The 15,070-nt window shown below is 39.3% G+C and overlaps 1 protein-coding gene across 9 annotated transcripts in view; it reads right to left on the reverse strand.

The window, feature by feature from the left end:
* KIAA1328 (KIAA1328 ortholog) overlaps window positions 1-15,070 on the reverse strand; it is a 173,119-nt gene that overhangs the window by 43,583 nt on the left and 114,466 nt on the right. For all 9 annotated transcript variants that reach the window (XM_040540470.1, XM_040540468.1, XM_040540475.1 and 6 more), the window contains 2 exons: window positions 14,111-14,796; window positions 11,100-11,195 (listed from right to left, as the gene is read on the reverse strand). In XM_040540470.1, the coding sequence (XP_040396404.1) occupies window positions 11,100-11,195; window positions 14,111-14,796 (782 nt within the window). The remainder of the gene's footprint in view (window positions 1-11,099; window positions 11,196-14,110; window positions 14,797-15,070) is intronic.

The raw sequence follows: 15,070 nt of genomic DNA on the forward strand, positions 1-15,070 counted from the left end.
AATTCCTCCTAAAATTATATTCATGCCTTTCCTTTGAAGCCCTGTCCTCATTCTGCTTTAACTTAGCTACATTTCAACTCCCTACCAGCACCATTCCTACACCGCTTACAGTTTCCCTAATAAACAGTGAAATGAGCTCTGATTACTTTCTTTCTTTGCCTCTGAATCCACAGAAAACCCCAACATAAAGGTTTTCAGACAGTCATAGAGAAATAGCCACAGAAAGCAGACTGGCAAAGCTTTAGCAGGACAAAATGCTGTGATTGTGTGTTTGGCCTTTCTTATAGAGCAGAGTAGAGCACCTGTCGTTCCAGCAAGCAGTGCTGTCAGCCTTCACAAAAGAAAGTCATGTAAATGTCAAGTCATAGGTATAAAAACAATCCTTCAAAACAGCGTCTGTGTATCTGAAAAGCCTGCCTAGCTGTCACCAGCGAAAGTACCATAAGGAATGATGCAAAAGCCTGTTTAGGACAAACAAAGTTTCTGAACCAAATCCAAACTTCTGCAGTAGATCAAACTGCATAACTCTCCTTCAGCAGGAGAGTCACATGCTCTTCAGAGAAGTGAACGCCTGTCTTAGTGCCTTATCCGGAATCACTGTTGTTTGGCTGAGAGCCAACCCCATCCACAAGGTACCCATCAAAATACCGTATGCAAGCCATCTTCTGAACAAACATCACCCCAATTAGGCTGCTATTTCGTTGTGATAAAGGCACAGATGAGCAATGCATCATCCCTTCTGAACCTGGCTCACCCAGAACAAAAGATTTCACAGTAGATGGGCTGCACGGTGAATCAGGCTGGAAACGGGATGCTACTGCAGGGCTCGGGCTGAGCATGCCGGCAATCACCTGCTCGCTAAGAAAAAAACTGCATTTTCCTTCACTACAACTATCCATATATAAGCACCATCTCCTCCATATGAGTTTCCAGACGAGCAGGTAGGTGTTGACAAGAGGATCTTTCAGTAAATGAGCTGCAATTGCAAAAGCCCCTGTTCTGCACATGCGTCGCATCAGGGAGGAACCATTTGCTGCAGACAAGTAACGATGTAGCAGAGGAAGGGCACGGAAAGAGTTGGAAAGCAGGCACTCACAGGCTTTCCAGTGTGCCCTACTAACAAGACATTTTGAAGAGATGCCTAATTAGAGCAACAGATTCTTAAGATTGCACTCTTGTGTACAGTTATTACAAAGAGCTACGTATACACAGAAAATCCATCCTCTAATTCTAATCATCTCTATCAGAATTGTGTGATGACTGAATTAAGCATTTTAGGCACAGATTACTATTGTCTTTTAGGGTTATACAGATCTGTTGGTGATGCTGTCTTAAAAATCTTGGGACTAGTGAACCTGTTGTCTGCAAACTCTAATGCCGTTCTTATTCCAAAAAGCCATCAGAGGCTCAGCGTGGTGGCACAAGCTCAGCACAGGTACAAGGCACAGCTCTAACACCATGGTGACCTTTATCTTCACATTGGTTCCCACAAACACAAACCTCAAGTGTTTTTTGATTCCTGTTTTAAAGAGTAATCAAAACAACATGTCAGAATATAGCTAGGTCTGCAACTATAACTATACATGGCATCTCAAATGCTCTCATACTAGGATCTTTTAAAATGGTGTCATATATTACCCCTTTTTTTATTTTGGAAACGCCCCTCCTGCTGCATCTTTGCACTTCACTGGGTGATTTTTTGTGATTAAATCACATCTGTGGGGCACAGTCATCCTATGATTAAGTAGTATATTAATGATTTACTACTACTCCAGTACTCATCTATGTTATATAGCTTAGTAAAATGAAAACACTGAGATTGTTTATTGATCTGCTTTTAAGAAATTCTTAGAGCCCAAAGAGAAGTAAATAGAGAAATAAGAGTTTGGAGTTTCCTCAATTAGTGGATTACCATACCCAACAGATGTAGATTTGACAAGGCACCTCTTGGTAAAGGTTAAAAAAAAAATTTCACTTCTGGCCACTTACGTTACCTGGAATCCACTGAAGTTACTTATTTCATAGAGTGTGCTTGATGGCTAGTGATGGAAAAATTGGCTTCTTACTGCAAGTAAAATACAGACTGAGATACTCACCTGACAGAATACTACTCTAAAAACCTTGGCCTGAGCTCCACAGAAAAAACAAACACATGCTGAAGATTTCCTTTCAACACATAGATTTTATGTAAATGCAATGGAACCTCCAAATACTGACTCAACCAAGATGTTTATGGAACACACAACGCTTTTTGTGTGTTCGTATGTTCAAGAAATAAAAAGGTATAGCTGAACTTCAACAAGAGGGAAACCGCTACCTTGCTAAGAGGTGAACAGCTCTTTTAAAACCATTCAGTGAGATGCATATTTTGTACTTTTGTTCCATCAGATACATATCTTGCCGTCTTACAGCTACCACTGGCAAACAGAACGTAATTTACATTTTACCAATCTAAATAAACAACTGATCTTAGGTTTTGGAAGTCTGGCTCTGCACAAGTTTGTTAAAATCTGGAAATGTCTGTCCAAAGCTGCTGCCACTAGTGTCACTGTGACACTGTGGTGTGTGCTGTTAGAGGCTTGCATATATTTGTGTTGCCAAATCACCTCACTCCTACGGAGTCTACAGCCGGTACATAAATTTAACCCATCTCTTAGAGACATTACTGTCTCAGAAAGGATGCAAGACGTAGGTAGAGATTAAAGGAGCACAAAGTTAAAAAGAAAAAAAGGATTAACGAGGCATCGATCAAACAGGAGGGCATGTAGTTACATAAAGAGACAAAGTCTAACACTATTGACAGATGACTGAAGATACTTGGATATTGTTTTGTTTCAAACTTGTGTGTACTAGAAGCCAGACGTAAGCTTTTCCACACATAAAAGCTGATGATTTGTCACTTCAGTTAAGTTATAATACTTCTCTCCCTAGGTCACTAGTGAGATGTTTTGAGTATGATTCAAATTTTAGTGGACTTGTTAGGCAGAGACCGTCCTTGTGGTCAGTGGAAAGAGACGGATTACTTTGAAACTAATGAAAAACTCTGAAAAAAGGGCTCAAGGATGAGAGACAGGAAAGACACAGACAAAATGGAAGCAGGATCCACCGGGACATGACTCAGTGGTTCCAAAAGCCAGAAGGAATTAGGGAATGCGGTAGGAGTAAATTGCTAAAAGTTCATGCAGCACCAAAGAAAACATTGAGTTTCAAGGAACTGAAGGAGTAAAGAAGAGGGGATGGCAGATAAAATAAAACAAGAAGTGTCAGTGTGACTTTCTGCAGAGCCCTGTAGACTGATACCTTTGACAAGTGGCCTTTGAAGGAGGGTTTCAGAGAAGCAACAGTGACAAGATCTGAATGAGCAGCAAAGATGCTGATTTGGATAAATTATTCTGAGGGCAGAGCATGAATATTGAGCAGCCAAAGAAGATTTTACGGTAGTCAAGGCACAGGATGAAGGACTGGAGCAAGGAATAGCATTTTAACTCCTGACAAACTAGTGGTACATTTTTGCTGCAAAGCAGAAGAAAGCTGCAGTAGTCGTCAGCAGCCCAAATGCGTATGGAGAAGGAGAATGACCCGAGGTTACAAGTCTGAGTGACAGAGAGGATGTGGTGTTATCAAAATCATAAGTGAAGAGAGATTCAGAAGAAAAAGTAAGGAGTTCTGTTTTGGCCAGATTAGGAATGATCTGAAGGCAAAACAACCAGGATTATGTGTCAGGGAGGCAGTCAGATATGCAAGACTAGATGGAACAGAGCAGAAGGTTTAAGAGTTATTGGCAGAGAGATGATAGCCAAATCCATGTAACTGGATGTTGTCATCCAGGGATATGTGCACAGAAATCTCCAGGCAAATCAAGGAATGACTAAATCCCTTCCCTGCCACCTCACAGAGGTTCATACCTAGTTCCAAAAGAAATTATCTAAAATAGTGCTGCAAAAACATGCATAAAAAACCCCCGTCTCTCCATAAAACCGAAAGATCAGACTGTTTCTAAAATTAGGGCAACCACTAAATGAAAGTTAACCCGAACAATAACTTTAGCTAAACTTCAGGTCACATGCATTTAATATAATGAGATGAAGAATATGAAAAGGCCATTCATAATGGAATTCATCGAGTTAGGAATGCCATGCTTAGCTGCCTTATAACATATAATTAATGATCCTATAAAAATCCAGCAGTACGAACTCTCCCGGCTGCCCGCAGAACTGTTCTTTATGCCAGGTAGGGCAAGCAAGCATCTGCTTCCACAAATACTGCCCTTTGAGAAGCTGAAAAGCTTTCTTCCCCTGTTCCATCGGGGACCACATTGCCATTTCCATGACACACTGAGCTTTGAACCGTTACCCAAATCAGACTCTAACATTTGGCAACCCAGTACACATCTGTCATGATAGACTGGTTATTGGTGAAATGTTAAAGAAAAAGTCATTAACTCTTTTCCATTGCTTCTAATATGCCACCTTCCTCCAGATTATTTATAATCCCCACTAAACCCATCCTCTGTTTATAGTGTTTTAACGCAACAAAGGAATATATACTGTCTGGAGATCTGTCTTGCTTTATACCACTCCCAACCACTTGGTACAACAAAACATGTTCTCTCTCCATCAAAAGGCCTGATCCCTCCTGAAGCCTTGATGCTCAGATTCAAGGTTAAAGGATTAAGGCCTGAAGCATTGAGTACCAGAGGAAAGGAAGCCAAATATCAAAAGAAACACAAAAATCAATCCTCTTCACCACAGGAGCAGTGTGAAGAACAAATCAGCTGGGCTGAAACTAAAATTTTCTCTGCGTGGCTCTCAAAAATTAGCACTGTTACAAATGTAATGGGTAGTTCTGCAAAGCCTCAGCACCCATGCAATGCCACAGAGTTCAGCTCAACCCACCAGCACGGTCTGGAAAGTTTTATTTCAGAGCAATTCAGCTGCAAAAACACCAAGTCCACTTCAGAGAAGGTGAGAGCTAGAGAGGAACGAGAGCACGCGTGCCGTTATCTTTATATGTAGTCTGTATATCTGCAAGTGACAGAATCTAATATTTACCAGAGTTTGCCTTTTGCTTCAATTCTCTGTGTGCTGAAGCACAGCCAAGGTCACCAGAGGGGTGGGAGAGCGGGTTTAGCTTAGTGCAGCTGCAATCGTGACCAGAACGGCAGGGTACAAAGGATTTCTTGCTTAACTTTGTAATACCAATAGCTTTTGTTCTTAGTCCTGCCCCATCAGTTCGGATATAAGCTTTTAAATGGCGTGAAAGTTGTTCGGGTGGGTTTAAAACCTCCTAATTTAAAACTACCTTCCAGAACATTTTGTTTTGCAAGATTTTTCTTAACTAGTCCAACTTACCAATTTCTGGGACATATGAATATATAGATTAACATATGAATATATAGATTAAACAACATTTTCTCTTCATCCAAGATTACACTTAAAAATAAAAAGTAACAAAATGATATGTTTGAAAAAGTAATCCACTCCAATTTATAAAAATAGCATTCAGGTTTTCAAAATTCATTTCAGGCAGTAAACTAACAGTGTGTACATTTTCCTGTAAAGGAGGCATCTGCAAATGACTTGCAAAAATGTCTCTCACTGTCTGCAAGTGTTGGCAAGGAACAAACTCCTTCAGGAGATACATGAATTTTAAATATTTTAACCCAAAGAACAAAATCTCCAAGTATTTTCAGTTCTGATATTACAGAACCATACCCATGTAAAAGACTGGCAGAAAATGCAAGATTTGTGCAAATATCAATGTATTCAAGTTTTAGTAAGCCTATTTTCACTGACTGCCATCCTTAGAAGTGTTTGTAGCACCAGAATTCCTGTGCTTTTTTGAAGACTTCACCTACAGGTTAGCTCCATCTGCCTATGAAAACTACAGTGGTAGCTCCCACTTCCATCTTATGCCTCAAGTCTATCAACAGGCTTACTGCTCAATGTTTCTTTGGACCGTAATGGTAATGATGTAATATGGCTGTGTGCAGCATACGTGATCATGAGAGCAGAATCAGCATAATTCAGGTAAACGTAAAACAGCTTAACACCCTGTCACAGTTCAAAGCAAGCTTGAAAATGAGATTAGCGAAGCAACCACCACGTCAGTGGAAATGAGCTGCTCCTCACTCCCCAGTCTGATAAAGATCACTATCTGCCTTAAAAATATATACAAATATAAATATGCATACTTAGATATATATATATATAAATATTCTCAGATATATATATATACATATATATATATATAAATATTCTCTCTTCCTCTCATTTAGCAACAAGCTTTTAGTTATCACATCAGAACAAAAGCTTTCACCCTGAACAAGAAAATCTACTACCTTCAGAGTCCGCATGGGGCACTAATAAAGCAAAAACGTATATCTAACTCCAAATGTATGCTCCTGTTTTGGCACAATCAGCTCTAGCTGGCGTCAGTTGGAGAGATGCTCATTCTGTACTTAGCCAGACAACTCCACCAGAGAAAGGAAAATTCACGTCTGCAACTAAATCAGCATTTGCACTACGGGCAGATCCATAAGCACTTTTTTTTACTGGGCAAACTACTGTTTGCTCTGCAAATATCCCACCTAAAAATGATACAAACTTCAATATAAAATAATGTGGAGTAAGAAAGTAACTTGGGCATTAAAAGGAGCACTAACAAGTGAGTAAGCAGTTTCCAGACACACGGACTTTATGGGCCATTTGTAAGCACAGTTGGTTTCAGTCCGATTTAATGTGCCAGTCTGCTGAAGCAGTGAAGAGATGAGAGAAAAATAAATATCTAACAAACTGTGTTCAAAACATTCAGAAAAGTTGGCCAAATACTACTCAGCTGCACCTCAAGAGACCAAAGACAGCTCGGGGATGAAGTCAAGGCTGGGAGCTCTTGGCCAACAAGCCAGTTCTGGCACTGGCGATGGTTTCTCCTCCAGAGGCTCAGGACATGGATAATGGGAGGTGATGCATACCGTCATGAAGAAGAACTGACAAGAAACTCCAAATGTGAGATAAAATGAACGTTGCCAATGCTACTGTAAATACTGGTTCCCTTCAAGAATGGGGCAATGGGGACTGTGCGAGTCAGGTGGCAGAACCCCATGACTGCATGTGATTTTTATTTTATTTTTAAACAAGTTGCTGTGGGGGGGTATTGTGTGAAAAAAACAGCATATGCCTGGAACAGCAGGGGGAGCTGCGAGTCTGTGTTCCTCTGCATCTACATTTAATTGCATTGACTGTTTGGACAAAACCACAGAAGTATGCTTGTACATCACTATAGAAAGATGTCTGTATGTCTAACAAGCAGCAAAAGAAATCGAGTTCATAACAAAGCACTAAACAAGGAGCAAAAGATAATTGTCACCTTCTCTCAAGATAATAAAAATAGTTACACCATAAACATAGAAATCTTCTAAAAGACCCCTGACAGCATTCCCTCCTGGAACTATCACCATAGCAATGAGCATTCAAACAGAGGGAAAGTACTACTGAATCCTGTGTTGGTTATTTTCAACTAACTAAAAATACAAGCTGGAGAAAATACACACAGGTGACATAGGCTGAGGCACACAAACGTAAAAAGCCCTCAGTGAAATTAGAGGTGGCAAATTACACCTGCAAATCTTTAATAATCTGACAAAGAAATCCTTTAACCAGGTAGTATACACTGAAAGGGTGCCTGCAGACAACTGTAAACCCCTCCGATAGCTGCTATATCCAACAATTCCTATTTATATCATTTTGCACAGGTCAGTGTAGAGGTGCAGTGCAGTATTGTGTGAAATCCGAGGAAAGGATGCATTTAGAGAGAAGGCAGTTAAAGCTGTACCAGTGGAGCTGTATAGGTATGCCTAAGAATCGGATAAGCAGGAAACATTGTAGATTAAGATTTAGGCACACAGCACAACTCTGGAGGGAAGGGGGCTGCTTGCAAAGCAGTAAATCGTATCTTCTCAAGTTTGTGCTATTAAACAGGTCTTATTTTCATGACATCCAGATCCAAAGTTGAGATTAAATAAGGGAGAGAGGGGTGGATTGTTTTAAAATTCCTCTCCCAGATGCAGACATCAGGAGCACACACAAAAGCAGGTGCCGGGTGTATTGATCCTACTGAATACGCATGGAGTGGGTACTTGAGCATGTACCAAGCATCTGCGTCTGGGAGATGGAAAGCGCTCTGTAAAAGGCTGTTTTATGCTAAACAAATGCATCAGGTTATGTTTTTATTTTGAATATTTTAAAGCATCTTGCACACTGGGGCAGACTTGAAAAGAAATTATACAGACAACTAGACAACTTGCCGTTAATTGTACAAGTTACTATCTCCACAGCTGAAAATTGGCTGTGGGCTCACTTAGGAGCACTCCAAGCTACTGAAAACCATCCTCAATAAAACCTGCTCTGACTGCTGCACCTCAGAGAACTGGAGATCCTGCATCTGAAGACTCTTCAGGTCCCAAGCGCTGGCCCAGCTGTATGCAGGCAAAGGGACAGACACATTTCTTCTCAACAGCTCCTCGACATACCCAGCAGGGAAGCGACAAATTCTATGCTGCAAATTTATCCTGGGCCAGTCCAAAGAGACTGAGAAGGACAACACTTGCTGACTTGGATAATGAAGAAAACATAATGGGGCATTCAGAAGAGAAAATGAAAATTTGGCTATAGCTTGTAGTACTCCCCAAGGTGAAAGTTTTCTTTTCCACAAACAGACACACTATGACCAAACACTGCAACAGAAATCAAACTCGGTACTGTATTTGCTCGTGGAATCTTTTTTGCTTTTTTCAAGCAGGGAAAAAATTAATCCCTACAGGAGATGACAAGATGCCTTTTAAAGTACATATCTCATTTCTGTCTACAATTACCTTTCAATAGTCTGGCACAGCTGCACACTCCTATTTGCTTTTTGTTTTTCATTAAGGGCTCCTCTATTATTTGTACCCATCCTATAGCATTTATGCCTGGCAGTGATGTACATTCCCTTGCCTACGATTCTTCCCACAGATAGTAGAGAATAAATTGCAATTAGATTTTCGTAATTGTAGATAATTAACTCAAAATGAGCTGTTAATTATAAAAAAACTATGTTTTTCAGTTCTTGATTATATTATTTATTTTACTTCTAAACTCCATATCTCACTTCAACAACTTTAGTATTTTAAAGGACTTTCACCACTTCCTTTCAAATATCAGGATATTTTTAAACTAAGTTTTGCTTATTTGAAGGCTGAAATCAAGTTTCATGCTGTGAGGTTTGCTAGAGGAGCTCTTATGTATGAACTGGAAAGTCAGAGAGTGCTGGCTTTCCATTAGGGTTCTGATAGCATTTGCTATATTTGCTATAACAAGAACCATTTGGCAGATCAATTAAAGAAACAAGTGTTAAAAAAAGAATTCAAGAATACACTCCTACCACCTCTTCATCTTTTCAAAGCCTTAGCCACATACTTGCACACTCTCTACTGAAGAAAACATCACAAATTCAAATGCATAAAAGAGATAAATGGACTTGTCTTTGTTAGCCTCTTTCAGCCTAACATTAAATTATTTAGGGAGCATTCATCTGGTAACCTTTGCAAAACCAAAGATGGCATACAGGAAGAAAAACTTTCAATTGTTATGCTGCCAAACTTTGGAACCAGCTGGCGTACCAACTTGAGACTACACAAACGCATTTTAACCTTGAAAAATTACAGTAAATTAAACCAGGGGAATGAACAGAGGGTGGGGAACCTTTTGAAATCTGGAACTCTAAATCTGTAAACATCACAGGTTTTTCCTCATTTTCTTTTCTAAGCTATGTAGATTTTTGCAGGTTTGTTGGTAAACTGTTGGCAAGAAGTCCTACAGATGTTCTAGGTTACATCTTTCCTCCAAGGGTTTAATGCTACTGCATATTAATATCACGACTCTCTCTCTTTTGTTAGTGATCCCACTTTGATCACGTCAGTCTGCGTGAAAATGAAATAAAAAAGCTATCAAAATACAACGAGGGATGTACCAGCAACTCATAGCATCAAAACACCTGGTTAGGCAATGAAGCACTCTAAGGAAAGTAACAACTTCTATTCTTCTGGAGAAAGAAGACTTATCAGTCTTCTGACTTCCCTTTGTAGTGAAGAGGGATCTCAATAAAGTAAAATAAAATAAAACCAGTATCATTTGAAGTTAAAAATACAAAAATAAAGTATTGAACCCTTAGTTTATAAACAAACATTTCTTCTGACATTCTCATACTAGAAATAGAAGAGCTTATGATTTAAAAATCTTTTCTTTTCATGGAAGAGGGGGCCACTCAAAGATCAGCTGCACTTCTTGTCCACCCAACAGGATGCTTGGGTTGACAGAACACATAGTTCAAATGCAGAACATAATACTGCGTAGAATAGAAATAGCAACTTCTTGAGAATGGGGTGAAAACTCTATCAAATCCAGTTCTAGTTTGTTGTTTTTCTAATAGGCTTGGATCTTCTTCCAGTGGAAACATGAAATGCAACTGGGTGGAATAGGAAGAAAATATCTTGATCAAAGTTTTAATTAGCATGCAAAATTGAGATAAAGAGATAAAAATTGAAAGTAGAATTAAGACAATAATTTCAATGGTAGTTAGCACTGATTATACTCGAGCCAGGGTGCAGCACAGTGTTGTTTAAAAAACAAGCAACTATCACCAGTGGTAAAATGTAATTTCTGTCTCAGAGTTAAAGGCTAATAGATTTTTACAGCAGGTCCAAATCAAGCCTAAAGAGATGTTCTGATCTGATTTGAAAAATAAGAAGCAAAACCTAGAGCAGAGAAAGAAATCAAAGATTCTGTGAAAACTCCAGCTTGCCCTGGGCTAGGTTAGGGTCCTTAAGACATGATGCACGCAATCTCAGAGCACTACAGGAAGTCAACAACTAAACCCTGAGTGATAACAGTTCAGCGTGTAATCCATAAAAATCAACAGCCAAGGAATTTTATTTTTTCTAGGAAAAAAAGCTCTTAATCTGAAACAAACACATGAACAAATACACTTGGCAGCCAATAGCATACTGTCAAGAAGATATACCAACACTGTGTGAAGTACTTAAAAGAAAATAGAAAAATTACCTTAGTCCCATGCTGTTGCCGTTCATCATCGGAGCAAGTTCTCCAGGTGCTTCATCAATGGGCACATCTCCCAAACCAGGTACGTGGCCTCTAAACCTGAAAAAGCAGAGGTAGCTGTTTATGCAGCTGGTCAAATCACCACAAAAGGAACTTGCCCCAAAAAGGGTGAGTTGTGTGTCTAGTAGCATGGCTATTAATCGTGTTTAATACAGAAGCTTTCACAACCATTTGCATGCTTTCAAATGTACTTTTGTAAGTAACATACATGTACTTTTTTAAGTAAGGTTGACTTATGTACAGTGCCTTTCCTTCTGAGGGTTTCCACTGGTAAAAAGATTAGAAAATTTTCATTTACTGATTTCAAAGGATCTGTTCCCTTGAGAAAAATGGTCACCGCATCCAAAACAAGCATCCCTCTTTGGCTCAGATTACAGATCCATCATCACCAGAGCTCCAAACATCATGTAAACTGCACAAAATGTAAAAGGTGTTTGAGGTGGTTGTGTCTTCTGAAACTGTGGGCCCACAGGTGATGCTCCATTTTTAATACATTACCCCATCTTTTTCTTTCTCTCCAGTAAAGACAGAAAAAAATCAGCAATAGAGGTAATTTTCCCTCTTTGTTTGAATAAAATTGCTGTTTCCAAGATTTACCCAGATTTGTCTATATTACCAAGAAAGAATATTTTGTCATTTCTGGAACTCTCCTTTATTCTGGTGTGGTTGGCATCAGTGGAAGTCATTGAGCTGCCACTTTCCCTGCACGCACGCCATTTTTGACAGCTGAACAACTATTTCACATCCAGAGAAACTGCAGACTGAAAGTACTATGCTCACTTTAGGCTAAATAGGGAAATGTGGGGAATTAAAATGCAGTTATGATGCAGCATGGTCAAAAAAAGGATCAATTCATACTTTAGCTAAAAGCGAAGAGTTAATAGCCAATAATTAGAAATGGTCAGACCTTTTACTTGTCACTCAATGACAATACTTCCAGCAGCTTAAAATGGACCTTAACCAGCACTCCAACCATGCAGAAGGACAGACAAAAATAAACACTACTTGGAAATGGATTTTTGTTGTATGTTTTTTTTAAACTGTCATGATGTTAAGAGATGAAGTAGGTTAGAGCCTCCCGCCAAGGAAGCAAAGGGTATTTGAGCTTAGCTAAACAAATTTTTATTGTTTGTAGCACATAAAATTACCCTGTTATCAAGTGGTAAAGAATTATATAGCCAGAACTGAAATATAACTGTGATGGTTAAGAGATTTACCTGTAAATATCAAACATTCCCTTCTAAAGAGACTATTTTTTCAAGAGCAAGCAGACTATATCTATCTAGTTGTGTTTCTTAGAGACAAAATGGCAAATGTGCATTCACCTGCACCTCTGAAAAGAGACTGCAAAAACAGTTTTAGTGCTCAGATTGATCACATATGATTTTTTCATAGCATTTTAAAAGTAAATAGAGCTCTGCAAACCTTTTTTTTTTCCTGGACAAAAAAAAAAAAGGCTAAAATAGGCACAATGGCATTAACAAGCACATCATTACAGAGATATTTAAGGTCTGTTTTTTTCTGGGCAGATGATGCCTCAAAGAAGGCTGAACATTATCCATTAGAAACAAAACACCAAAACCCTCAGTCTGTATGTCCTTCATATTCTACTTGTTTTTCATACAGAGGGATGCATACGTAGAATTCAGCTATTTGATGATTAAGAATCCATCTGTTCCTACTTATTTCTCACCTTAGGTTATAATCCTTTGTTTGTGACCTCAGCCATTTTCACACACACAGTTGTGATTGCCTCTGATAAAACAGACATTTTAAAAGCTAAACAAACACACACATTTCAAGAGTCTGAGAAGGAAACAAAAGACCACAAAAATTACGGTATTCTCTTTTAGAGTTTAAAAAGTAACCAGTGGGGCTGGGATTAAGAAAAGAAAGTGATATATTCCTCCATAGTGATTATAATACATGCATGTAGGAAATGGGTCAAGTATTGCAGACTCTTGTGGGATGCCGTCAGCAGTTACCACATTAAAACAGTATTGAAATAAGCATTCTTCTGAAATCCTCCTATTGTTTCTTTTAAAAGACTGCTAGATTTTCCCATTCCTTTCCCCTCCTAATGCTGAAACACTGGTATTCAACTGAGTTACACTGGCTAATTCAACTTTTTCTTCCACGGCTTTAACCCATTCCCCTCCACTATTCCTCTCCACTCTACATAACACATGATAGCAATAAACCATTTTTTTCCCACTTGCCAGAGTCCCCATTTACATTGTCAGGAAGGTGTTATCTCACCTTCTGCAATCTCACGGGCCTTTCAAGCCACATTCCATATTTCTATGGTTTTTGCCTTTCACTTCTTCTAGTTTTTAAGCAGGTCTTATGCCACAATCTTGGCATTTACCCCTGCACGAAAATCACTGAAAGGAAAATGTCCTTTCTTCAGAGGGCTCCCTTTTTTTCCACACACACATATGTGTATACTCATACAAATCTATGTATAAAATGTATAAAACTATCTTCATCTTTTCTATAAAAGACATTTCTTCCAGTCCCTACCTAGGAAGGTGCACTGTTTCAAAACTGCCCTCTGCAAAGACAGAAGAGGAATGCCACATCTATGTCATCCACGCTCACGCTGCTCCATTGCCAAATGTCTATTCCTTAAAATGCCTGCACTAAGATCAAGCTCTCATTTTCTTCTACTGCTCCTCTTTTCCTACCTAGTCTTTTAGAAATGCTTTTCTTGTGCCTTTCTTTCTACCACATACTGTTTTCCTCTGCTGCTTTCCACAGCTGTCATGCTGGTTCCCAACAGCATATGCTAATATACTAAAGTCTCCTCTCCTCTAAATCACTATTAGAGGGTACTTATGCCACAGGTATTGCCTTATCTTATTTTATAAATTCCATTTTTCCATCTTCCCCTTGCCCATGTCTTCATTATAAATTCTTGAATTTATTTTTTAAAATATAAATCTCAAAATCACCTGTTATAATCCATACGGGATTGGTGTAACTGCTGTTGTTTTAGGAGCAGTTTTGCTTCTTGTTTAGCCAACAAATGTTGGAGACGTTCCTTTTCAATTTCCAGCTCCATTTTCTGCAGTAGCAGCTGCTGCCTTCTTTCTTCAGACAACCTTTTAGCTTGTTCTGTTTCTTTAGACCCTGGATCCACGCTGTCATTCAGCCCAGAAACTCGAGAGAGCCTGGAATAATCACAGGTTTTGTGAACAGGTCCAGAATGTCTCTTAGGAACCTCGCTGACATGGTGGCTGTCTTGCACACTACCTGAGCTCCCTACATGCCTGCAGGCACAACCAAAACTCATTTGTGGAGGGCATGTGCTCTGAAATTCATTTGATTTCTGGTCCATCTCCTGAGCTGGTTTTACACGGTGAGGGCTTTTCTGCTTGACTGAGGAAATCATATTGTTACACTTTCTGTGCAAGCCATTTTCCACTGAATATTCCTTCAGACATTCCTGACGGTTGTAATGGATTTCAGTCCCACAATCGTGATTATTCCTGCAGGGCTGAGACAACACTACACGGCTTGGGCTTCCAGCCTTTGGTGCTCTGCTGTTTTTATAAAAAGTTTGTGGTCCCCTAATGGCTAAGTACGAACCATCTAGTTCCAAAGGTGGCTGTTGGCATGAGGCCTTCTTACTGGACACCTGCAATAAGAGAACAATTTCTTGTGAATTACCAAAATTTATCTTTACTCATTAATGTCATTGGTTAAACACGTTCCCTCAGAAACAGACTTGCTGCGTCATGCTGCTGGACAGACAGCCCAGCTTGACAAAACGTTTATCAAAAGACAGACATGGACCTGCCATCAAATATACATTTCATTCAATCAACACAAGTATAATAAATGTAAAACTACTGCCTGCAGGATCCTCAGCATAAAATGAGTCACTTCAGAGTATCAAGTAGTTGTGAGCA

The sequence above is a fragment of the Cygnus olor genome, chromosome Z (assembly GCF_009769625.2).
Source record: "Cygnus olor isolate bCygOlo1 chromosome Z, bCygOlo1.pri.v2, whole genome shotgun sequence".
NCBI classification, from domain to species: domain Eukaryota; kingdom Metazoa; phylum Chordata; class Aves; order Anseriformes; family Anatidae; genus Cygnus; species Cygnus olor.